Source organism: Phoxinus phoxinus, assembly GCF_949152265.1.
Source record: "Phoxinus phoxinus genome assembly, chromosome: 21".
NCBI classification, from domain to species: Eukaryota; Metazoa; Chordata; class Actinopteri; order Cypriniformes; family Leuciscidae; genus Phoxinus; species Phoxinus phoxinus.
Genome location: NC_136896.1, coordinates 14,392,893 through 14,419,401, shown reverse-complemented (window position 1 = coordinate 14,419,401; position 26,509 = coordinate 14,392,893). Strand labels below are relative to the sequence as shown.

The 26,509-nt window shown below is 38.0% G+C and overlaps 1 protein-coding gene across 6 annotated transcripts in view; it reads right to left on the bottom strand.

Moving 5' to 3' along the window:
• Positions 1-26,509, bottom strand: part of mpp7a (MAGUK p55 scaffold protein 7a) — a 110,390-nt gene that overhangs the window by 58,571 nt on the left and 25,310 nt on the right. For 5 of the 6 annotated variants that reach the window (XM_079595309.1, XM_079595313.1, XM_079595310.1 and 2 more), the window contains 3 exons: positions 17,703-17,862; positions 10,432-10,550; positions 3,343-3,420 (listed from right to left, as the gene is read on the bottom strand). In XM_079595309.1, coding sequence (XP_079451435.1) covers positions 3,343-3,420; positions 10,432-10,550; positions 17,703-17,739 — 234 coding nt within the window. In that variant the 5' untranslated portion in view covers positions 17,740-17,862. Of the gene's footprint in view, positions 1-3,342; positions 3,421-10,431; positions 10,551-17,702; positions 17,863-21,889; positions 21,946-26,509 lie in introns of those variants that run through there. The other variant, XM_079595311.1, reaches the window with a different exon arrangement.

Genomic DNA, 26,509 nt, shown 5'->3' with positions numbered 1-26,509 from the left:
TTGTTGGGCCCACTGGGTTATTTTTATACATTGGTAACTAGGATTCAATTGTTGTATTGGTTAAAGTCCATGATGAAAGAAGGAAAGTTGAATTTCGTTTATTTGTCTTGAAAAATATTACAATAATTGAAATAAAAGAGATGTAAAAAAAACACCAAAAAAAACTGCTGAAAAAAGAAAGCAATTTTAAAATGTAGAATTTAGACACAAGTGACAAGCACCAGGGTCTAAGCACTAATGCCCAATTATAAATGATTAGCGATCAACATTGAAATGTAATGATGTGGTTTTTACAGAAAAGTCAACGATTTAATGAAATGGGTTACAGCAACACACCGGTGTCCAAAAGGGCAATTGACTTTCAAAAGTCATTCCCTGTTACTGTTAGATTAAACATTCTATTTTGATCTAAACAAAAAAAAATGGTATTTTAATGTGAAACGGTAAAACAAAGTTCCTCCTTCGAATCGGTGCTTTTTGCCGAATGCAAATTGACTGATCCAACTTGCCATAGACTCAACCACATTAGGGGGAGTGCTATAGAGGAGCAATATATCCAGGCGCGTGACGTTAACATGACGCGTTACTTTAGCGTCGCACAGCGTTTAGAGAACAGCGTTTTAAAGCTTAAAACAGCAATACAATACATATGAATTCTGATCCGTATGGCTTTTTGAATTATATATATATATATATATATATATATATATATATATATATATATATATATATATATATATATATATATATGCATGCATGCACAGGCCTCATAACGGTGATGGGATGCAAGGATGCCGCATTTAACGTTAACAGATCGCCAGGTAGGCAATCTACACATCTGCACATGATAAGCCAGGAGATAAATCAGAGAGCTAGTTACATCCATCCACTTCAGCTAATTTCCATAGTTTTACCCTCGTTTTAACAGCACAAGGCCCAAAGTGTCATGGAAAAGCTAAATGGAGAGGCTAAATGGAGAAGCTAAATGACTAAGCAAATCAAATAGCTAATAGAAACAGGAACAACAGCGGGACAATGGATGGTTGTGGAATTTAACAGAAATAGTTTAGATTATTTGGTAGGGTATAACTCAAGTAGTTGGAGGGACTGGAGTAATCAACAACAACAAAATTGTTGGTTGAAAATAATCTCATTCAAAGTGCAATAACACACAAAAAAATATATGCAAATTGTTCAGGTTTTTTTAGAGTGGCCCTAAAGTATTATTATTAGTGTTCTTATCTTTAAATTAACAGAAAAAAATTGATAAATCCTGCTCACTTAACGACTTGCAACAGTCTATAAAATCAGAAGAATACATTTACAATTTTTTATTAATTCAGTTATTTTATGCACTACCCCACCTGCCCTTACAGATGAGCCACAGCTGGTTCAAATCAAGCATTCAGATTGTAAAAAACATATACTGTTAAAAGTAAAGACAAAAGTATCTGATATTTTACTTCAAAACAATGGTATTCAGTCATTGAGTGTCCAATAACTGAAAAGTTTAATAAAATAGCATATACTTACATTTATGCATTTCAGTGGTTAATCAACCTAGAAACTTCATTAGTTTCAAAACAGTTTCTTGCTCTTTGATAATGTGGCCCAACAAACAAAATGTGACTAATATTCATTGCAAATCAGTGAGAATGTCACACTAAGTGGCCTTTTGTCTTACAAAATAAATCTTTTAGGATCTGAGAATTTAGTTTCAGACAGCAAAAATCACAGTACATCTGGCTTATGACATCTGTATTATGCCTGGCAATAGAATGATCATCTAAAATAACTCTACAAGCGGTTTCTATTAATCAATAAGGGATATCGTTTTGCTGCTCTGGTGTAATCTGACATAGTTGTTATGCATTTGTCTGACTGACGTCTCCAGAACAGACTTCTGCATCTAAGAGGAATGAGTGGAGCTGAGTATCATCCAGCAGGCTCTGGAGCGCTCCATTTTTCCACAGTCTAATGGAAGACACCCGGGACACAATGAGGACTGTAATCTGGCAATTGTTTTTATCCAGACTGAGACCTGCTTGTGGAAGTAACACTCTTTACTGCCTAACTGTGGCCAGAATAGGAACTGCACACCTGCTACTTAACTTCATAGGATATACTGCCGTTCAGAATAGTGTGCATTTCATCTCTGCTAAATCTTTTGATGGAAATGTGTGTGTGTGCGCATGATAGGAGCTTGCCTGCTGTGTCAGTGCTAGACAGCATCGTAGGCCAGGCGGAGGTTAAAATGGCATTTTATGCTACACTATAAATTAAAGCTCCATTAGCGAAACTTAACACTCGAATGAGCTGTGGCGGCAAACCCACTACAGCGTTCAAAACAGCAGCACGCCGTATATTCCTCACAGCAACGGATGAAAATGATACGTCTGAAAAAACACAGGAGGGGGCTCTGAGTAATTTGGTTGCTTTGGCTGTTCGACCCTTTGATGGACCGTATCCGCACACACACACGCAGATATCGGGTTATCCCTGTGTGGGACCTTTAGGGACACCGAAGGAAAGTGTAAATCTGAGGGGCGGATCTGAGCTGCAGGTTGAGAAAGTTCCGTAACGGAAGTCGAGATTTATGGAAACACGAGAGGACCTGTTGCCGCCGCCCACTGAGACATGAGCAGGAAACAGATCGATTAGCTCTTCTTGGATCAGCAGAGGATGCAGATTGGTGCACAAAACAACACTTTGTATGAACAGATGTGGCATCTTTTAATGCAAAAATGCACTTCTGAACAGTCTGGATATCCAAAGTAATTTTGTCCATCTAAAGTCAGCGCTGACCTGAGGTGCTCTTCTCTGAATCGCCTTTGTGTTTTTTCCTTCTGTCTTTCCTCTCTGTGATCACATCCAAAGTAAACTCCTCCGAGTTTACATAGGTTTGTGTGTGTGTGTGTGTGTGTGTGTGTGTGTGTGTGTGTGTGTGTGTCTCCATGTGGCCATGTTGATATAGTAGTCAGTTTACATTTTGCAAGCCGTTGAGAGTTGAAATGTTGAGTGTTTTATAATACTGATGACTAATGTCTTATACAGACACACACAATGCTCCACGCCTCATCTCGCACTCGCACTCTCATCTGCAGCCCATCTACTTGTGTTCTCGACCCCAGACATCCAGCCATCTTTTCTCTTTTCTTTAATGACAAGTTCCTCCTGGAGTCAGTCTTAAGCTAGACGTGCTGGGAGACGTCTGTGTATGTGTTTTCACAGGCACACATTCTGCATGTGCGTGCGTGTGTTAACCCATGCAAGTGTGTAAAGTTTATGAGCATAAAAGTGTTTTGGCTTTTAACAGGAAGTGTGTGCATGTGGTTCACTCACGTTTTGAGCCAGTGAGCCGGCGCTGTCCAGTACTGGAGTCGGTGCACGTTCTTCATAACACTGTAACTTCTCATGGATCTAATAAGCAGAGGAAGAGAAACCGGAAACTGAGCGATCACTTAAAAGTCAATGTGGAATCTAAACTGACCCCGTTTACTAATGTTCCTGGTCTTATTGAAAACTATTTATCTTTGGAAAACAACCAATGTAATTTTTAATGTAATCTTTAAACAAATTCTGACAACTTTTCCTTTGAATGACTTTCCTTTCCACATCACTGAAGCTACACAGATAGACCGATACACCAATAATTATTTTCATGGTATGGCCAAAAACCAAGAAATATGTAATTATATCAAATAAAAAATAATAATAATTTTGCCAAAAAGAATTTCAATAAAACACCAAAAACTAAAATAAGTTAAAATGCAGCTTAGGCCATTTTCATAATTCGCTAAAAAATATATATATTTTGCAGTTTTAATAAATTGACTTTGTTCATCACTAAACTTATTTACACTTTAAAACGAGATGAAAATAAGTAATTAAAATGCATGCAGTACAAATAAGCGACAGACAGAAAGACAGATTTTGTAAGTAAAACAGAAATTCATGTTGATGATTAACATGTAAATTTAAAGTACAATGTGTGGTAGAAATGAAGTATTCTCGAAACAAAAAAGCACTGTCTTCTGACATGTTTTTAACAGCTGTGTGTTGAAATATCTGTTCAACCATTTCATTCTTGTTGAAATTGTGTTACCAGAACAACATCATGGTAGGGAACCATGCAGAAGCAACCAGCACGTTTAGACTGGAATTTGTCCTGTGAAATATTATGTAACGGCACACAGTAGTGAATGAGAAATTTTCCCGCTACCAAGGGGACTAAATATTTATCAAGAGAAGACAAATGACTACGCCACCGGGCTAGTTGTCATGGTGAAGCGGAGAGGGAAGAGAACGCTATGAGCCTGGATCGACCAGGGCAGAGAGAGCCAAAGATACCATTTTTCTGGATCTGCTTCTCCAGAGGCGTTTGTGATGTGGTGAAGCTTGGCCGTGTAAGAACCGTAGTCAGGGACCGTGACGAACAAACTGTGCTTTCTCAGTCACTCCGTTTGCAACACTCAAAATGTACTGAACTCCAAAGCAGGGTCACCGTCTGTAACTACAGCAGCGGTGTCAAAGTGGAATCTCTCACACACCGGCAAACACACTTGCAGGCAAAAAAAAGAGACATAAATATTTCTGATCCACTCAGACAAACACATAGACTCATACACACTCGGTGGAGGAGGAATGGAATGTGGGATCCAGAGAAGGATGGAACGTAACTGTCCGGTCTCTGCGCATTCCAGGGAGCGACATCTGTTTAGGCCTTCTGAGTCGCGGCGGAGCGGTTTTGCTCTGTACAGTTTAGATTCCATCAGAGGCTGAGTGAGACTCAATGCCTTTATTTACAGCTCGGGCCATTCTCCAGATACCTGCCTGTCCACACAGGAGCGCCAGAGAGCAGACATTTAAAATCCATTACAGAGCCCTTACACTGATCATAGCTCACGTTCCACAGAAAAGAAAGAGCAGGAAATGAGAGCAATGAATCAAAGTAATACCATCAAGCATTAGTGCACCACTATTCCACTACATCACAGAGGCCTTGCAGACCGATAAACAATCGCTTCGTTTTTCTGACTCGAAAATTGCACAGTAGGACAGAGCTAGTTGACGAGTTGATTAGTGAGGTAGACTTGTTTATATAGTTTTTACCCTCCTAGCTTATGTTTTTGCTTCAATATTTTTATTGACTTTGCTTTAAAAAGAATTAATTGAGACCACTTTTAAAAGAGATTACCAATCTGACAGAAACAAACAAGTCGTCTTTCTACATTCAACACTTCTAGAGTGCTCCGATCAGGATTTTTGGGGCAGATCAAAGATCTCTGGAAGCAGTATCGACCAATACAAATCACTAATACCGATCACACACCCCAGTTTACAGATGAGACAAGAATGCTTGGGGTGGAGAGAGGGGAACGAGATCAGCAAAGGGCCGAGAGCAAGGAATCGAACTCTGAACGCATCAAGACCCTTGCAATCGGTAGCATGCTGTCTCTTTCTGGACAAAGAATGTGTCTTATGTGAACACCCCCTTTGACTAGTCATAAAATTCTGCAGTTTTTAACTCATCTCAGACTTACACTTTAGTAATGAGTATTAAAACATATGAATAAACAAAGCAATGCTTCGATAAACACACTATGTTTTGCGGTCAGGGTTCAGATCACACGCTACAATGGAGCGCTGTCTAAATCCTCTTGGACCAGACGTTAAATACCCACAGGCCCTTGACAAAACACGAGCGGAGAACATAAGCAGGTGAGAGAAACGGCAGCCAGTCTGGCCTCCGGGTCCTCCAAGAGCATTCTGCAGCCAAACAAACACAGCTTTAAACACAATTACACTGAATGCTGACAGATACGGAGGAGAGGAAACTTGATGTGGAATTCAAGGAATATGACAACGGAGGGAGGAGTATAGAAAGCATCTGAGATAAAGGCTACGTTTCGAGCGGTCTTGCTGGGTACTACCTACGTAGACATTATGTGTGACCAATTTGGAACAACTAATATGCCTTTGAGGGTAAAATGCCCTTGATGGCAAAGCTGAATATACAGCAGGCATTAGTAATAGTCCATTACTCTAGTCACATGATCCATCAGAAATCATTTTGATATGCTGATTTGGTTCTCAATAGCATTTTTTTATATTATAGAAGTTGAAAACTGTTGTGCTGCTTAATATTTTTGTGGAAACCATGATAAGTTTTTTCCAAGTTTAAAAGAAAAGCATTTATTTGAAATAAATTAGCTTTTACAGATATAACAGTATAATTTTACAGTATAATGCTTAAACTAAAGTGTCTTTACAGTCACCAAGCAATTTAATACATCCTAATTGAATGCATCCTTCCTGACAGGTATTCATTTAAAAATTATAAAATAATAAAATATAATAAAAATGTATCTTACTGACCCCAAAGTTTTAAACGGTACTGTATATAGGGAATACTAAATTTAGTTATTTTACGACGTTAAAAAAAAAAAAAAAAAAAAAAAAAAGTATTTAATTTAATTTACCATTTGTCTTGCTATAATTAACATTCTGTCCACCATTGTGTTTTCTTCCTTGAGCTTGTTGCAGTGCAATCTGGTATTGCTTTCTCTACACATGAAGCCCAAAATAAGGCCTCATAGAAAGCAGCATAATTAAGACGTCTACCTTTAAGTGAGCATGCCACCTGCATAGACAGCTCATTATGTTTTGGAAGAGACCCTAAAATAGATATGTAGAATACACATTTGAATATAGAAAATTAACAGGAATGGAGTAAAACATAGAAGGCAGCACACATTTAAAAGGAAAACATCACACAATTCATGCAGGCATATGACCGAGACAGTGAATTGTCTGGCAATGGTATGCATTAACTGTGAAGTATTTCTGCCCTGGGCTTCTGCTAACACCCATAATGTTGAAATGATATTGACCTCTCCTCTTCCGCTTGTCTCGCAGTGACCAGAGCAGCTGGATCGAGTAACCCCTGACAGTCCAAAGTGGCCCTACTGCACCTCATCACCTCACGCTCAAACTGATCGCAGACCTTCTGAGAGCAAAGACAGGAAAGGCCTGCAGACAGACGGGCTTGACTGTGACATGCCTGTCAGAGATGGATGTTTACACAAACCCCACCGTACAGGACGAGTGTGACGCACACCTATTTAACTCCTCATTATGAAGACTTTTTTTCTGACTAGACTACACCAAGCAGAGTGCAGAAGATACACTGGTTAATGTTCCGGGTAAAAGGTACATGTCAGAACTTAAACTTCAAAAACATTAAACATTTAAACCAGCATATCCGTTCCAGAAATGAAGGGCAACAATCTTTGCAGTTTATTCCTAATTTCTAATATCCATTTTCACAACTTAAAAGGAATGACACTCATTTACTGCATGTGTGGCACTTGCAATACGCTAATTCAGATTTATGGCAGCTACAGCATTGTGAACACCGTGAGATCATCCAAAAATAGCCAACAGAGTCCATACTTTCCTTGAAAAAAAAAGGTGTCCGTCATGTAAAGGCAGAATATGATCTCAGATGGGCTTGTATGAGACCTACTTTACTTTTCCTCAGTGCTAGGTTACGGACACAAACGGGGGAAAGACCTCATCTATGCTCGAATTGCGAGTATAATGTAATACGTCAGTGGCTTTATGGATTAAACATACTGCATTATATATGTCTGCATTCCATCCCAAGCACATTCAGTTACCCTGACAAACGCACATGTGCGCGCACATAAAAATACACACTCTCACTCAAGCGTGTGTGTGCACTGAGATATGCATTTGTTGACTCTGGAGCATGCAGAAGGCTTGTATTACTCTGGAAATTTATTTTGGATGCAGAATACAGATTATAAAGAATCAGAATCAGACACCAGCTGCTCTTTAAGAGACTTCACAAACATTAATATGGTGGCTCGGTATTAAGTAGGAAAATGTATAGCCGTAACTGCCAGTGGCGGGGACTCCAACAAATACATCTTCAGCATCTCACATTCAACAGTAGGGCAGACGTCTCCATCTGTGTTATAAACTGATAAGTAGATAAGTGAGAGATTTGGAACTTCCTGACTGCATATGGAAAGCTTTAATATGGTGAGAATGGAAGGAATTTTATAACTGGTTTTGCAAAGTTTATAAACTGAAAAAAAAAGCAAAAGCAAACTGCTTCCAAAATAAACCAAACAAAAAAAATTGTTTTATATATATATACACTACAATATACTGTGGCATGAGCACTTGTCCGAAAACAACACTGTTTTAAATATGTATGAATGTTGCATGCTTAAGAAACCTCTGTGTTATGGAAGAGGGAAATGCGAGCGGTGGATGAATGTCCACATATCTACAGCAATAAACAGAGAGAAATGACTGTACATGCGTGTAAAAAAAAAATTAGTGGCCATTCGACAGAGTCTGTCTGTCTCTACAGTGCTGGTCAGAATTATTTGCCCCCTTGGTAAATAAAATAAAAGATTACAGTAAAAAATAAATATGCATTGTTAATGTCAAATCCTGTTGATATTATATTTAAAAAACGTCCAAAACACGTTGGGAACAATTATTTGCCCCCTTTTATTAAATATGTTTCCATCCTCCTTTTCCAAAGATAACAGTACTCTGCTGTATCTTTAATGCTGTGGGCCTAATTTTCTGCCTGAGGTCCTGGACATCTTGTTCAGATACATGGCGTCATGGATTGGATCAAATACCAACAGATAAAAAATCAAAACCTAACAGACTGTGCTAGAAATCTTATAACGGGCCATGTTTGGATCTTTATAAGATTGAATTAAAAAGTGAATATATATTTTTTATACAGTGAATTTAATATTATGAAATATTTTTACAATTTAAAATAATGTTTACATTTTTTATACATTTTAAAAAGTAATTTGAAATGGCAAAGCAGCATTACTTCAGTCTAGAGGTCTGCATTCCTACGGGAACCGGTGAGGTTTCTTGCAGCGCGGGATTAAATTCCCGAATGAAAGAGTAGCAGTCAGTTACTCTGGTGTACTTTGGACGGGAACGGGTGGTCTGACAATAGTCCAGTCACTTCCGAAATGCTGTGACAACAGCATATCCACGCTTGAAGTTGGATTTGCAATGGTGGCATTCACCCAGATCTCTGTCCTGAGCGGATTCAGCCTTTGAGGTCCCCAAACAGTTGATGGACCCCATTGACTTCCATAGTATTTCTTTACCATTTTAATGCCAATTATGCATTAAGCATAAAGGCTTTAAGTAAAGGTATTCATCATGCACATTATAATGCATTATATCATTTCATAAATAATTGTAACCCAAGTTAAATGCATTATAATATTCCTTGTTGCATCTGAAATTGGTTGTTTGTCATGTTTTCATGTATTGCACTTCATAAAGTTATATAAAGTATTATATTATAACTGCGGTTACCGGTTACGGTTATTCGTGATACAATACAATGCATTATAAGGTGCATTACAAGGCATAATTAATGCATTAAATACTTTTATAATATATTATACATAAAGGCTTTAAGTAAAAGTGTACCGACCTACACTAGAAGAGTTTCTAAATTCTACTAGGAAAGTTTCCAAATTATCCTTCTCTTCCTTTCGTTTTCCCCTTTGTCTTATATAGACACACACAAAGAGACAAACTTAACCTAGGTGGAAATTACAGGTTGTGTCAGATTTCCTGTAAGGCTCTCTGGAGTGGCACCTTGGCAGAGGAACAGAGTGCAGTGTGACGTGTGTGAAACCCTGCTTTAATTGCATGGAGAAAACAGAGCAGAGGTCTTTGGCTTAGACTGTGGTCCGCTGTCCTGCCTGTCAGACCTCTTCTGCCTCTGCGGGCAGACTGTTATATAGAGGACTTCTGAGGCACAGGCCAGCTCAGCCTACAGCATGTACGGCATCGGACCAATACGGCCAGTGAACCATGTGTTAACAATGATTACATGTATCTGAGGCATTAGTGACAGCAGTGATTGACCATGAAAAAAAATGAGGGGGAGAAAACTGGCCAAATTAAAGGAACTGCAGGTAAAACAAGTGAAAGCCAATAAGCACAGGCACAGCACAACCTGATTAAACTGACTTCCCAAAAGTAGCATGAGAAAACGTGTGTAAATCCACACTCAAAAAGACAAGCCAGAGAGTACAAGTAAATAAGGGAAAGACGAAATTAAAATTACAAACAATTAAAACGGGCCTTAACCACAGATTTAGCAACAACAGCCTACATCCCTATTTCAAGTCTGAAACCGTTCACATTTAATAATAATCACTATTTTACTTTTTCTGGATGTGCCTTAAGATCACCACTTATACAACCAACTAAACAAAAACTACCCTTAAACAACAAATTACAATGATGCAATTGCAGAGATATTTAGTGACCTAGTGTGTTATGACACAACTTAAGAGTAGTTTATGTCTAACATTTCTCACATACACACACACTCACCTTGACCAATGAATATAGACTCCTCTCCCCGAACATAGCGTGTAGAAAGGAGCGGTCATCTGCGCTCTCAACGTGAGGCTGCAGCTGAGACGGCAATACAGACAACAGCTCATACAGACCTGCAGAGGAAATACAGGAAACACATTACACACTTAGACACACACGCACACTCCCAATACCCAAACAGAAAATATAGATGGATGCAAACAAGTCCCATAAAATCTGCATTTACAGTCACCTGAAGCATGTCAGATCAGTTATGAAGATTATCATCCAGTGAGAACCTCTAAGATGGTGTGACGTTAGTATAGTCTTCAAACATCAGTGCACCAACAACCAAAAAGTGAAAATATTATGCTTTAATTTAGCATGCTCAATGGGTCAAACAGAGTATATTTATTAAAAAAATAAAAAAAATAAAATAAAAAAAAAGGCCTCTCCCAGGTTGCACCTTACTTCCTCCCTTTGTCTGGATATTTCCTGTTTTTCTAGGAATCACAACTGGAACTGTGAATCAAATCCCTAAAGATTCATTAGGATGACAATGATGTTTAAACGAGCATAAACACCACCCAGGTCTTTATAAGATGCTTATGCGCAAGCAAATACTGCAGAGAAAGGTAGATATGACGACTATTATTAAGAAAGTATTTGACCCAAAAATTTAAATTCTCATTTACTCACCTGCATGTCATTCCAAACCTGTATGACTGACCTTTTCTTCTGTGGTACACAAAATATACTTTGAAGAATGTTGGTAAGCAAACCGTTTTTGTGGCCATTGAAAGGACAAATAAACACTAAAGCAATTTCTCAAATTATTTTATGTTTCACACAAGAAAGAAAGTCATACAGGATTGGAATGACAGTTTTCATTATTGCTGCCGTCAGATTCATACATCAACACTTGAGCTGAAAGTGAAAGATGACCAGACAGTCCTTCCTAGAGCTCTAGGTCATTTTGTTGACATGTACTTGCATTATCCCAAATGTTCCCAACAATGTTTAAATCCATTGAAATCAGCTATTTGAACCAATGTAACGGTCATACCGTGTCAATGTCGTACCTTTAATCTAAAAAAAAGGGGCAGAGTTTAAAAGTCAACATCTAACCTTATATCCAGCAGCCTATAAAAGAATCTGCGTAAACTGAACATTATTGGCCGCAAGGCCAAATATACCGGACGGGATGTGAAAGTATGTTGTGCCAAGCAGTGTTTCCTTTTCACACGCCTACACTTCCCAGCGGCCTCCAGAAAATAACAGCGTTCCTCAGACATCAATGGCAGTGCTGGAATACAACAGGGCGGAGCAGAGGCCGGAAGGACCGGCTTCTCAAATTCACAGCATTATGGGTCAGCAGCACAGGGCATGGAGGGCTGCTTTAATTACACAGGCTGTTAGGAAGGCAGCAAGGTCATTCAAACTGTCTGGAGTTAACACAATACACACAGACATGCACAAACGCTTAAGTGATGCAGACATGATGGTTTTCTGGAACACAGATATTCTTAGCCGCTCACATAAGGGCCTGAAAAAAGAAACAAGGACAGCGCATACAAACACAAACACACGCCACAATAGAGGCTGTCCGCATGGGAAATATGCTCCGTTGGCTCCCTGTCTGGCTCCTGTTGGCCTCACACTAGCCAAGAAGAGGACAACTGGCAGAAAACCAGACCAGAAAGATTTACAACACAGGCCACATTTCGAAAAGGAGCAGTAAAATGGCTTTCTTTGAATGTCTTGTTTGGAAGGGTTCAAGAGTCAATAGTGCAAAAAGATTCACACACTCCCGTCTCAGTGAACTGAGCAGAGGAAAATGAACACTGGGCCGTACTTCTCTCCTTCAAGTGCTGAGAGACTGACTCTGTGAAGCAATATAAATGTCATGCAAATACACACTCATGCATAAGACCACCTTAGGGGTCAGTATTTCAGGTGATACTCTGAGAACATGGTTCGTGCCTGTCTGAGAGAAAACTGAGCGAGTGAATGGAAATATGAAAACAAGAACAGCTGCACTCTGCATACTTTCATTCATTTTTCCTTTGATTTACCTCCTAAAACAGAAAAACTACATCCACAGAGAGAGAGGCCCTCCGGAGCTGACAAATTATAGTAGGAGAGAGAGAAAATTATCTGGCTACACAAAGGTCTGAGTTGTAGTGATCTTTGATCTGCATGAAGCACACAAACACGCATGCTCTTTTGGCATTCGGAGTCCATTGCAGGGTTTCATCGCAGTGTTCTCAGCTACAGCCTCTTTAACCACAACACCACATCAGAGCTCTTGCCAAGGATCTCCCAGACCTACTAGCATGTTCTGGACCATCTACTCCAATTATACACACACTAAATGGTGTCTAGTCCTATACATCAGTAGTGCACATATACACTGCGTCATCCTACTACCGTTAATTGCTTTAAGCAATAAACAATTCATACTCCATTCTGCAACTTAAATGGTTGCGTACGCAACAATACCTTGTTGAATTCGTAGCAGTAACTTTAAATTAAAATACCCGTTGATGGACGTTTATGTGGCAATATACTGTACAGTACAAGACCGTGTAAAGAGGCATTCTGAAAAGTTTGAGGTAGGTAATATTTATTTTATGCTCACCAAGGTACATTTGATTGATAAAATACAGTAAATATTGTGAAATATTATTACATTTTAAAATAAATTTATATTTTAAAACAATTTATTCCTGTGATGGCAAAGCTGAATTTTCAGCAGTCATTTCTCCAGTCTTCAGCGTCACATGATCCTTCAGAAATCATGCTGATTTGGTGCTTAAGACAGAAAACAGTTGTGCTGCTTATTATGTTTCTGGAAACCATGATGCAGTTTTTCAGAATTCTTTGATGAATAAAAAAAGTTCAAAAGGAACACCAATTATTTAAAACAGAAACAGAGTTATTCTGTAACAAAAAAAAATACAAAAATTCACTTAGTTTAACATTTTTAATTTTAAGCTCCTGGGGCCTCGTGTATAAAACTTTCCATAGATTTCATCCTAAAAGTGTGTGTACACACACAAAAGCTAGATTTAGCATACGCAAAAAAGTTTTCAGATTTATAAAACCATGCGTACGCCAGAACCTCCGCAATGTTCCCTTTATAAAACGTAGTCAGCAGAAGCTTGTGTGTACATCCATCTCCTCGCGGAATGACCATATATATATGAGTTAAATGTCATCTGCATATTTTTTCCATGCACGTGATACCAATGCTTTATAGTAAAAAAACATTAGGAAAATATGAGATGTGCCGTCACATTACATTGAGTTATTCTCAATTTTTTCCACTGGTAAAATAGCATTTTTTAATTTGCTTTCAGCAAATCAGATTTATTCTGAGAGAGCGCATCACTGTTAGACGTGCATATCTTAGTTTACTTCCCAATATTATAAAAAAATACCTTTGTATTTGAGTGTTAGAATTTGAAGACAATAAAATGGTTATCATTAGACTACTGTCTGTCTGTACACGACACCAACAGCACACACATTTTAGTACTTAACTCCATTAATAAGAGTGGCATATTTTATCTAAATGTGTATATCAGATGTCAAACAGAGTTTAAATCATTGTTTGAGTATCCGTATGGTACGCATACATTTACGCTAAGTTTTTTTTCTTTTCTTATAAATCTCAACGCATGCATGGAAAATTACGTACATATGGAACATTTATACATCAGGTCCCTGGTGTGTTTTTTTTTTAAATATCACCAAAAAATGATGATTTTTTTTCATTCTGATCTAGAGGCAACAGTAGCCAAGGTCAAACCATCCCTCAAATAATAATCTCTGGAGCCCAGAATCTCTGTTATTTTACTGAGATTAGACAGAACAGGAGGAAATGTGATCCTGAAGCAGCCATTTCAACACCTGTAGAAAAGATTCAGTCTAATCAAACTCTGATTCCACGTGACAGTACACATTTCATGTCTATATCAGAGCTCAATCACACCAGAAAAATAACACCGGACTACATCTGACAAGACCTCTGGCGAGAGGAAAGCCCAATATAGAGATGCCTGATGAGCCCTGGTTGACGGCCTATACCCTAAAAAGGGTGGAAAGGCAAAAGGAAAAAGGACAAGCTTGAATTTCAAGTTGGGTTTTTGAAACAAGCTACTACACTGAAAGTTCATATCTATGCTTGACCAGAATATCAGAGACAAAATGGTTGGCTATTTTGACATGGGTTAGTAAGTCACCACCCAGAGCACCCTAGCAAACATTTAGCAACACTCTAGTATTGTGATGGATATGCAATACAGTAAATGTAGATTGCTTGTTTGAACATCTTTATACACAAGGTCTAAAAGCTACAGAGCCTTTTTTACACTTCAGCAACCGCACCAGATATTCGGAACTGAATGCTTTCTGCTTGTTGACAGCGATAGAGATCTCCATCTCCTGAAAATGGGGACATAAAAAAATACAAATAAATGAAATTCCTTTTCCCTCCGCTTTTCTACCTCTCCTTTCTCCTGCATTTGGTAAAATGAAGTGGAAATTTTCATTCTGATGTAATTGGAAACAGGGAGCTATTCCAGTGGCAACAAATCCTTGTGTTACAGTTCTGCATCCCTGTGGCAGTAGAGAGAGAGAAAAAGAGGAGAGATGGAAAAGAGGAGGATAAATGGCTGGAAATCGATAAAGTGCTCCCAAAGTGCTTGCTGCAGCCGCTACTAACGTTCCTCTCTCCCTCCCTCTCTTTCGTTCTGTCCTCTGCTCCCAGATGCTCTGCATTCTTGACATCAGAATGGAAAAATTTACTGTTAGCCGAGAAGAAATTTAATATGGCCATTCCTGTCATATCCCTCATTGCAGCCATATTCAGTTGGTGCTCTGCTGAAGCCATAAGAGAGACTCAGCACCTGAACGATAAACAATATGGAGCTCAATATGGATCTCGTTACGGACAACGGCATCATTACACCATACACTTGTTTCTGAACAGGACTGATGGAAATATTATTTCCACATACACACACACTAATCAAAAAACAATTCCAGTTTCAAGTAGAATACCTGCACAGATAGTTTCATGCATAAAACCTGTCACACACACATGCATTCATCTTCATTAGAGGAGGTTTATCTGCTAAAGAACTTCTGTCCTAAAAATTTCCCACATGTCCCCTTTTGTCTCTCTCAAGCCTACCTGGCGCTCTTATCTTTTTAGTGACGCCTTGGGGAGAGTTAAAGTAATTGGACCAGCAGGCCGGCCCAGAATAACACTGTAAAACTTCATACGGCTCATAAAAACCTAGTAGGGGGCTACGATGCTCCAATCAAAGGGCAGATTCAAAATGATCAGGCTAACAGACTGAGGAAGACAGGTGGGAGTGCAGCTCAAACAACCGAGCCACTCACTGAATGACCTTTCCTTTCACCGTTTCTGAGAAGAATAATAGTAATACATTTCAAAATAATAATAATATCTTTTAATTATTATATTTATGAAAAATAAAATAGAAATACAAACTAAATTATAAAAGGAAATTAAATAATTAAAATCAATTAAATTAAAATAAATAAAATAAATTTATATATAAATAAATATTTTATTGTTTATAAAAAATATATCACATATATAAATATTTTCAATAAATATTTGTTCATTTTAAATATTTGTTTTTTAAACAATCAATAAATAAACTGATCTGGACTGCAATTAGGACATGATTAGGCTTTTTTTTAAGGCTATTTGATGCTGTTCTTTTAGGGAGTCTGAGAGAATAACTTCTGATTTTGTGAATGTGAGCTGAAGTGCACAGGATGATTGAGTTTGCAGTTGATGCAAGAGGAATTACAGTAATTTATCATATGACATCAACACCAGAGTTTCTTTCGCTCACATACACATTTTACAGGTAGTGGGTGGATGGGTCTGTCAGTCCGAAGACACCCAAGGGTAGTGAAATCAAATGCCACCAGGAAGTACAACACCCACACGAAAAACAGGATACATGGAGTAAAAGAACAGCATTTTATGTTCATACAGAAGAATGAGACTAGAACAGAACAGACACTACTGTGTGATGGAGAGGTTTAATGAGAGAAAGAATAGACCTGCATTGAGGAACTAGAAAAAATAAAAAAAAAGATCATAGGAGCCAGAAACAAGCTAATAATTTAGTGGCAGTCATTCTTGATAAATTTTATAGCAGACGTTGGTGATTAAATCTCAATTTCCTGCATTATGAATGGGACGTATAAAGTGTAAGTGTGTGTGTGTGTGTGTGTGTGTGTGTGTGTGTGTGAGAGAGCGAGTGATAGAGAAATGGTTTGGGGGTTGGGGGGATGGAGGGGGGGGGGGGGATGTCAAGTGTCCAACAACAGCATAGCAGGCAATAACACATCAAGAGCAGTGGCATAACGGCACAGGAGTTCTCACACACATCTTGACATGATTCTAATCTATCAGATCCACAGTGGCTTACTGGGCGTTCAAAGTGTTCATTAAAAACCTGTTGGGGAAGACAGGATTGCACACAGCAGACGTAGCCCAACCATACCACACGTCTCCCAGCAATCTTACGATCGTCAATCAGACTTTTATGCCCCAACTAGGCATTATTTTCAAATAGATTACATTCACTTCGTAATCCCTTCTTTATAAAGGAAATGAGACCGAGAGTAAGGGATTTGAAGAAAAAACTAAAAAAGTACATTTGTGCATAAAGATACATTCCATTGAATAGTGACCAAAAACAATGCTACTTAAACGTTTTCTTTTTTATAAAAGCATTCTATTCAAATACATCATAAAAAAGGTATCAAATGTCCACAAATATATTAAGCAGCACAACTGTTTACAACATTAATAATAATGAGAAATGTTTCTTGAGAACCAAATTAGTATATTATTGAAATATTTTTTTGGAAATATGTTCAGTGACACTGAAGTCTGGAGTAATGACTACTGAAAATGTAGCTTAGTTATCACAGGAAAGTGTTAGCTACATTGTAATAATATTTCACAAAATGACCGTTTTACTTTGTTTTGATCAAATCAATGCAGCATTGGTGAGCATTAGAGACTTCTTTAAAAAAAAAACGCGTGAGTTGTACACGAAGATCTCATACATCCGGGATTAATACATCTAGTAATCATTGAATCATATGTTTGTTGGTGTGTTATTTTTTAACAATAAACATGAAATAGTTTTATAAGCAGGAAGTTGTCATTTGGACTAGAGGACCTAATTGCCATAAAATAAGGTGTAGGGTGTAAGATGAGGTACCTATCTCACTGCCAGTTCTGGTGGAGAGGGCTGGCATGGTGAGCGGCAAATCAGCTTCCTTTCAACTTCACAACGTTACCACAACAATCCAGCAGCGTTGGGGTTAAGCGACTCGACCCCAGGAAGAGTCTGCAAACCCTTGGTTATGTCATTGGCAAATCTATAAAAGACAATAACGACATGGATATGATTATATTAATACCAAAAATCTTAGTTGAGCATGCATATAATGTTACAGGAGAAGCCATACAAATTGAACTGCACTGTGCAATATATAATGAGTTCAAAAGGTGGAAGATGTGAGGCAAAGGAACAGAAGAAGAAATCAAGGGACAGAATGAAAGAGACAGAGATACATTAGCCCCAAATGTTCCTCAAATCAATTCCAATTTCTGCTTTTTCCGTCCAGGGGCCTGTGCCTATCCGGATCCGTGCCGCGGCACCAAAAGCACCTAAAACCTTTATGTCACCCCAAAGACCTGTAACCAGTGGCCTGAAAGAACAAATGAAAAACTGAGCGATGGAAAGAGGAAGGTGGGGGCAACCATACTTGCTCTGCCTCTATATAGATCACGCAGTATCAGGTTTGTGGAACAAGAATCTGTATGGAGAGTAGTAGAAGAAGAAGAAAAAAAAACCCTGATTGCAATGAAAGGTATGCTGGAGATTCAATCATACACCGCTATATGATAATCGTAAAGCACACTGCTGCCATCTAGTGGTGGCATTACAGCCAATTACAATTTACAAAGTGCAACCATCAGGTTGATCTGCAATTTGAACCAGAAAGAAGAGAAAGGGAAAGATGAGCAAAGAGACATTTCATAGGTAAAAACAGTTTAACACACTAAAATTGCACATGGCAAGAACACTGTAGAGATCAGATGTTAAACATTTCACAAGCGTCCACAAGATCAGACAATAAAAATGAAACAAAAGCTTGGTCAGCTTAACACACTTCACCCTCTATTTCTTTGTTACATTATCCTCCTATTTCCTCTCTTTGCTGACCCTTCTGTGGATCTCTCCCTCTAGTCCTGTAACTCCTGCCTGTGACTGACTCGTGGCAGTCGTGTTATTAAACGCATGGCGTGTCATTGGTGTGCACATGCTGTTTTAAGAGCACACGCACCAAGCACTACACCAATGTACGCAAGCGTGTTTATGTGTCTGTGTCTGTTAACTTCATACAGTGAGAAAATGTAGTCTTCCATCCAGTCAATAAAACACTTGGACTAATATTAGTGCCGGGCTGCTTCTGGAAGAATGAGCAAACACAAACACACTTTTGCACTCCTACATAAGTCAAGCGAAAGGTGAGGAGCACAAAACAGGCAGCATCTGAAATCGCATACTTGCATACTATATAGTAGGCAAAAAAAGTATGTTACAATAGTAGTATGTCCGAATTCACAGTACTCATATTATGATAAAAGAGTAGACAAATAGTACTCGGATGACCTACTACTTCCAGCGAAATTCTGAACTGTGCATACGATGTATATGAAGGCACAGGAGACAATTTGTGAATGGCAGCGAAGTAATGCAACTGACGCTGGTTGGTCACATGATAATGACAACATGGCGAATGTAGTACGTCGGGATTACATTACATGATAGAACCAATTTTTTTTAGCAGTAATTAAGAAATTGCTTATTTTTAAGAGCCTACTCGAGAGTAAGCCATTTTGAATGCAGCCTTGGTTTTGGTTCCTCCTGCATCTGTCCGTGATAAAACTAAGCAAGCAAACTTGGTATGAATTGGGATGCATTATATTTTTTATATTAAATGAATATTTTAGGTTGAATGCAAGTTAACCTAGTATACAGCATTAGTGACCATGTTGATTACTTTAAGAAGTAAATAGGACAACTTTTTGGAATATTTTAAAGCAGAAACTAAAAGATTATCATTTCATAAAAGCACATATTAATTATTCCATTAAAACTGTATAATTTTAATACAGTTGTAAAATTGGCTGCATCTTTACACAGAAAAGATTAGTAAGCACACTAAACTCATGTTATTATATGCATATTGTTTACGTCTTATGGCTATACTATTGAAACAGAGAATATTATAATAGGGTGTACAGCTGCAAGCTCCACTGACCCAGAAATGAATGGGGGCCCAATCTGTGCGTACCATGAGTTCTGGGCTATTACTGTTGGCTGAACCAGCAATTGCAATCATTCGTAAATAATCATTATTTTGAATCAGTTTAGACCACTATTTACTCAGACTGCTTTCTCACTGAATCATCTGAAGCAGTATCTTAGTCAATAAAACAGACAGTATCAAGATACTCAAGAACACAGAACAAACCGATGGATATTCACTTACAAACGAATGAAACAAAAGGGTGTTTTTGTGTCTGCCCACAATGTTTTTTCTGTTGTTTTTGTGTTTTCAAAACATTTCTTAAGACAGACTTGAATGTACTGTTGCGCTTATAGAGGTACTGTATAGAAGTCTTATAGAAATACAGCCAATAGTTATATGAATACTACATGTCCTCAAAATTGTTGTGAATTGAGCTTAACTTGTACTGAACCCAGAATCTCCATGTTTACACACATGGCAAAAGAAAAATTGCCATTTCGCCTTTGAGCAACTTACTGGCATGCAGCTGTAAAGTTGAGCCATTCTCTGCCACAGACAACAAGAAAAACATCAGGACATAATGAATTAAAACATTTGGAGTGATTATTAGATGTAATTGATACGGTCTCTAATAGACTTTAGAATCACTGCTTCAAAGAGAATGTGAATTGGTGAATCAAGGGCCCCAGGAGATCACTGAATCCTCTGCAGGAGCATTAAAAGTCTTATATAGATCAGTAAATCATGAGCATTACAGCACGTACATGGGACTGAATGAGCCTCTAAAACTGGTGTATTAGAAAAATGAATTACAACGAAAGCTAACCAAAACCTGTGCACCATCTGTACTGAAATAAGAACAGGTAGGGGCTAAATTCAGCTGCGCTGACTCATTGGTTGCATTTTTAACTGCTGAATTGTCATCTAAATAGACTATATATGACTAATTGCTTGTCTGCTGCATTTTGTGGAATGTATATTTAGAAGACGTTGAGATGTACACCTATAAAAGGATGCATCTTAATTCTTGTCTGGTAGTCACATAAATATTTAGCTTTTCACACATTCTAAGTCAACCTTTCTCACTGTTCAGCTATGCTCACATACAGCAAGTCTGCTGCCATGAAGGTCAAAACGGCCTGGTAGGACTGTATCCATAAAGTACACATGCCTGTTTTTATGGAAACTACAAAACGCTCCCCTGACTTCATGCAATGAATCATTGGAACACAATAAATTGCCACGTGCCAGTAACGAATCATAAGGCAGACTGACTCTCAGTGCGTGTCTGCTAAAACTATAATAAAATGAAGTCACTTGGCTATGAGCTTATCTGTTGCTATGTCGGCCCAAAAGACTCAGAGATTGGCTGGTTATCTTTGGCAGTTATTCCCTGCTGGAAGATCTCACACTGTTATGAGAGCAAAAAGTATGTTTCTCTACTGACACAAATCAAAACGTGGATGTATAACCAGCGTTGTTTTTTTGCATGTTAAACACATTTATGTCTTTGCTTGTCTTCTGCAAGGAATTCATAAGCAGGTAGTCAAGATTTGTCTAACATGGCCACATTAGCCCCTGCTGGTTGATTTTAGGACTACACATTCCGTAAGAAAAGCATTTTTCTCTATTAATGGATATTTAAAAGTAGTTGTGTATTCTGATATATATCTATTATAATAAACTTTCTCCTCCATTCGATTTATTTTAAAAAAAAGTTTTTACATGTACTGCGTTAGATTAAACAGAGGGGTCATAGCACTTGCATATTGTTGTCCTAGTTTAACTGCTTCTATTGTTCTCATTTGTAAGTCGCTTTGTAGAAAAGTGTCTGCTAAATGAATAAATGTAAATATTTCATTACAGTAGAATAAATGTTTTGAGAATACCAAGCCGCCACACTCTTCTGGGTGACTTTCTTTTAATAGGCTAGGTAGATTAGGGAAAAGTGCTTTAACATCAAAATTGTAACATCAGCTGTGTGCAAATATGCTTTCACACATTAATGCAGCTTGCACATGCTGCACTTATCAGCTCACAACTAAACACCTGCCTACTGACCCACGCATGGACAACCACATACCTGATCTACAAGAAGAGTGAGTTCCTCCAGGAGGATCGTAACACAATCTGATCAAACTAAAAGAGGCAAAGAGTATAGAGAAATTAAAAATTATGGAAAGGGAGAATCATTTTACTATAGAATGCTATAATAAAATGCAAAATTGTTATGCAAAGAAAACAACTATTTCTAACGATGTTTTATTTGTACGCATGACATAAAAAAAAATACACATGTAAAAAAAAAATGAGTTGTGGGGGCAGTGAAAATATTAGTAGGGCAAAAAAAATTATTTGAACCAAAGCAGCAAAATAATGCTTAATGCTTGAGCCCTGTAGTGGAAAGATATACGTTTGCGTGTTGTAACCACCAGGTGGAGATATAGCATAAAATATTTACTAATCATCCACTCAAACATAAAAGTGTAGACCAGAGGAGAGTTGAAGAGAAGTTAGTGTGGGTTCATTAATTCATCACAAAACCTTTAAAATGTCATACAAAAGGCATAACCTCATTCTAGAGAGCATGTAGCCCATTTAATATCTTGTATCCAAACCACAACACTTTCAAGTTATTCTATAAACAAACACATTGAAGGTTATGCAAAGTCTACATGAAGAAACGGTTCAATAGTTTCAGCTGGCTCAAAGTTCATTTCTATTGAGCCTTATTGTGCACATGAGAGGGGTGTGTGTGTGTGTGTGTGTGTGTGTGTGTGTGTGTGTGTGTGTGTGTGTGTGTGTGTGTGTGTGTGTGTGTGTGTGTGTGTGTGTGCCATCAAAGGTGCATTTGAGGTTTGGAGCATTGTAAGAGTCATTAACGTGATGATTGGGGGCGTTTGTGTGAGAACAAAACCCCATTCCTTCAGTGAGAGTGTGGGTGAGTATTGTGTGTGTGTGACCGTCTCTATGGGCCCTCAGAGGCTGTGTGGAGTCATAAGGAGATGAATGATTTATTTAGGGCTCTTTTTGGAGGACAGCTTCCAGAGGCACTCTGCCACCCTACTACACATCAGCGCTCTCTCTATTCATTCATCTGTGGATCGGCACAGACACACAAGAAGATACACCACATGAAGCACCCAGCAGTGTTGGAGAGTTAGAATAATTCCCTTGAGGGAATCAGCTGATTTTTGTCTGATTATTAAAACACTCCACACACACTGCCTTCTCTGATTATCACCACAAACATGCTGCTGTGTAATGCTTTCCACTTGAATGGCACTTTTTCAAGTCAAGTTACAACAGTACACTACTGATTACAAAAGGCTTTTTTTTAGAAGCCACATTTAGTTAGTAATAACAGTGAATTATGCATAACGACACACAACCAACCCTAAACTAAACCCTAAGCCAACCCCTGACCCTATGTACATGTTGATTAATATTACTTAGTCCTTCAATTACACTGTAACAAAGACACCTTAAAATGAAGTGTAACCAATTCAAAAATTCATAAACAACAGCATTTATTCTAAATAGATTTTTGTAACAATTTAAGTCTTTACTGTCACTTTTGATAAATGTAATGCATCCGTGCTGAATAAAATATTTTTATTAAGATCCTTTAATAAAAGAAAAACAATATCTTATTGACCCAAAACATTTGAATGGTTGGCACATCCTGTCTTGTCTGAATGTATGGATGTAACTGCTTAAAGGGATTCATTTGTTGATGCAACTTTTTAAAGAGGAGTTTACCACAGCAACTGTATGCATTGTTCACATGCTAAATATATATATATATATATATATATATATATATATATATATTTTTTTTTTTAAGGGAGATAAGGCAGTCAACCTTACTAATAGAGTTGGTTGCTGAATGACTGCCATCATGGTCCAACTCTAGCGCACACGGTAGAGAAACTCTAGTGTTTCTTGAGTGAATACATTGGGGTCACAAACGGTCACACAGGTTGGTTGGATGGTTTGCGTTTTAACACCCAATGCCAGCTTCCTTGGCTATTTTCATAGCCTGTATCAGATTTTGTATTTTAGCTTTAGATTAAACATCTAAAATGGATTCAAGGTTGCAGCAGTTAAGACACTGACATGCTGCTCACATGTGGGCTGTAATACAGCAAACATAAGGCAGGACATAATTTTGATGGCAGACTCACAGATGGCTGTGACATGTGTGGATGAAACAAGGGAGTAGCAGGACGGATGGAATTAGTGGATTTCTACAGCTGTTGTGTGACTACTGTAGTTCTGCCACACAACTTTTGAACCCTTTTATGAATATTGGTTGTTATATGATGCTCTCTAATAGTGTTGTTGTGCGGTATGCTCCAGTCATAGGGGGTTGTGCAACAGTTTACTTGAGTAAATAATCATTAGTTAACTCATTTATTTATTTACTTTTTTTAATCGTGCGGTGGTAAATGAGAATGAATCATTTGGTGAGCAAAGAGAGTTGGTGATAAAGAAAAACATCTCAGAAAGAATTCACCTAAAAAGATTATCACACATGAAATTGGCAAACTTTGAACGAGAGCTTTGCCGGTGGCAGTCTCTGACACTGTTCACGTGAGCACCACAACAAGCGTGTGATGATGATGCAGGAAACGGCCAATACGGAGCCAGCATTTAGACGTAAAACCTGGAATTGCATTTACAACGTGAACAGCGTCAGGAACTATAAGAGGAAAAATGGTTGAATAAAGTCATTATTTTGGGAAGGTTTTACGCACAAAAAGTATTTTCGTCGCATCATAGTATTAATGATGAACCACTGTAGTCACATGGACTACTTTAACAATGCCTTTTCAACCTTTCTGGGCCTTGAAAGTGGCAATTACATTGCAGTCTATTGGGGGTGTCAGAAAGCGATCGAATTTCATAAAAAAATATCTTGTGTTCTGAAGATGAACAAAGGATTTACAGGTTTGGAAAAACTCGAGGGAATTTTACATACAGCACACAGTGAAAAACGATATGAATATGACACAGTGGGCAACTGGATATAGCACAGCATATTTTTAAATGAAGGATTTAAAGTTTTTCGATCGCGTCTCCTGTGAAGCTGATCTTCAGTTCGCATTCAGTCACTTTGCACGGACCGACCGTCACTCGCAGTGACACGTTTGCAGGCAACAAATGCACACTTCACAAGATATCACAGCTGGATTCAATTAAATCTGCAAGGTTTGTGAAATTAAATGTTTATTAGATATTCAGAGATGCGTTTAAATGATGTAGATGCGCATTTGCGGCAAACGAGAAAGTATTTTAGCCTGATTGCTTGCCTTTTCTGTTACAAATAATATAAAAGCAAATGCTTTACTTTTTACATACCATTTACTTTGTTTACCAGTTCTGTCAAACAAAGTATTAGATATGACTGACAGAGCGCGCGCTGCCATTCTCTTCTCAGCTGGTGTTCTCAGCGCCGCCCATAAAAAAAAACGTAAAGATAATCGGGAGTCCCATCAAAATAAAAGTCCCACTTTAACACATCGGCCAATCAGAAAAATGTATCGCCCGATGCTGATATTTAAAAAATGCAAAATATCAGCCGATATATCGGTCGACCACTAGAACTAACCCTTTAATTTATTGTCTTAATATTTCTCTTGAGGACCACACATTAATGATAGTGAACAAATTAGAAGAATCAAAAGTTATTTTTATAGTCTGTTTAAAGCTGCTTTTGTGCTGTGTTCGAAACTAAAGACTGTTATTAGACCTATAATTTTAGTAATAATTGTATTATTAATAATAGTAATCTGTATTGTTATTAGTGTTATTAAAATGTTATGTTGTGCTATGAAAACAAAAATTATTACTGACAAACCCCCATGCCATTTTTGCCTTTGCTCAAACAACGACATAAGAATGCTTTTAACAAGCATTTGACAATTTGTGAATAGATCACCTTGCAATTAAATTTTGATGTGGGATGTAGTTTTGTAGTCTAAAACATTTTCAGTCCTCAATCCTCATATACGCATGTCTGTGTCGCAAGTGTGTTATGTGGTGATGTCGTTGTGAAATTATAGGGAAGGCAATTTAATTTGATACTAGCCTGATAATTTAATACATAAATGGGAACACGAGCCAATCATCATTGATATTAAGCGAAGATAAGATAAGATAAACCTTTATTCGTCCCACAGTGGGGAAATTTCTGTGATATTCTCAAAGGCATCAGCCATCTTCTGCGATATCTCTGACTATTATTACACAATATTATCATCTATCAGCACAACCCTATTCTCTAAAGAAATAAGTGTTCTAACACTGTCCAGCTGCTACCCTTTCCTATGGTCAACTGGAAATGGAGTATGGGTACCACTCAGAAAGAGTGTAGATGTCAGTTAGTAAATGAAAGATGATGATTGCAGGGATTCTCTCATGATTATACTGTGAGCTCAACAGTCAGTACCCATCACACACACAAGAGACCTCAGGCTAATCCACATGCTAAGCCTCTTAGCATGAAAACAAATAATGGAAGCAGATATATAAAGCGCTTTCTCAGGACGAATGTAAGACCCTATGACTGATAGATGAGGTGATCCATGAGACATTAAATTAGCCTATAAGCAAACTCCCAAGGGGTCCATAGGATTCCTCAAAGTATATTGTGTATATATAAATAACCACATAAAGCACATATAAATACTAAAAAGCA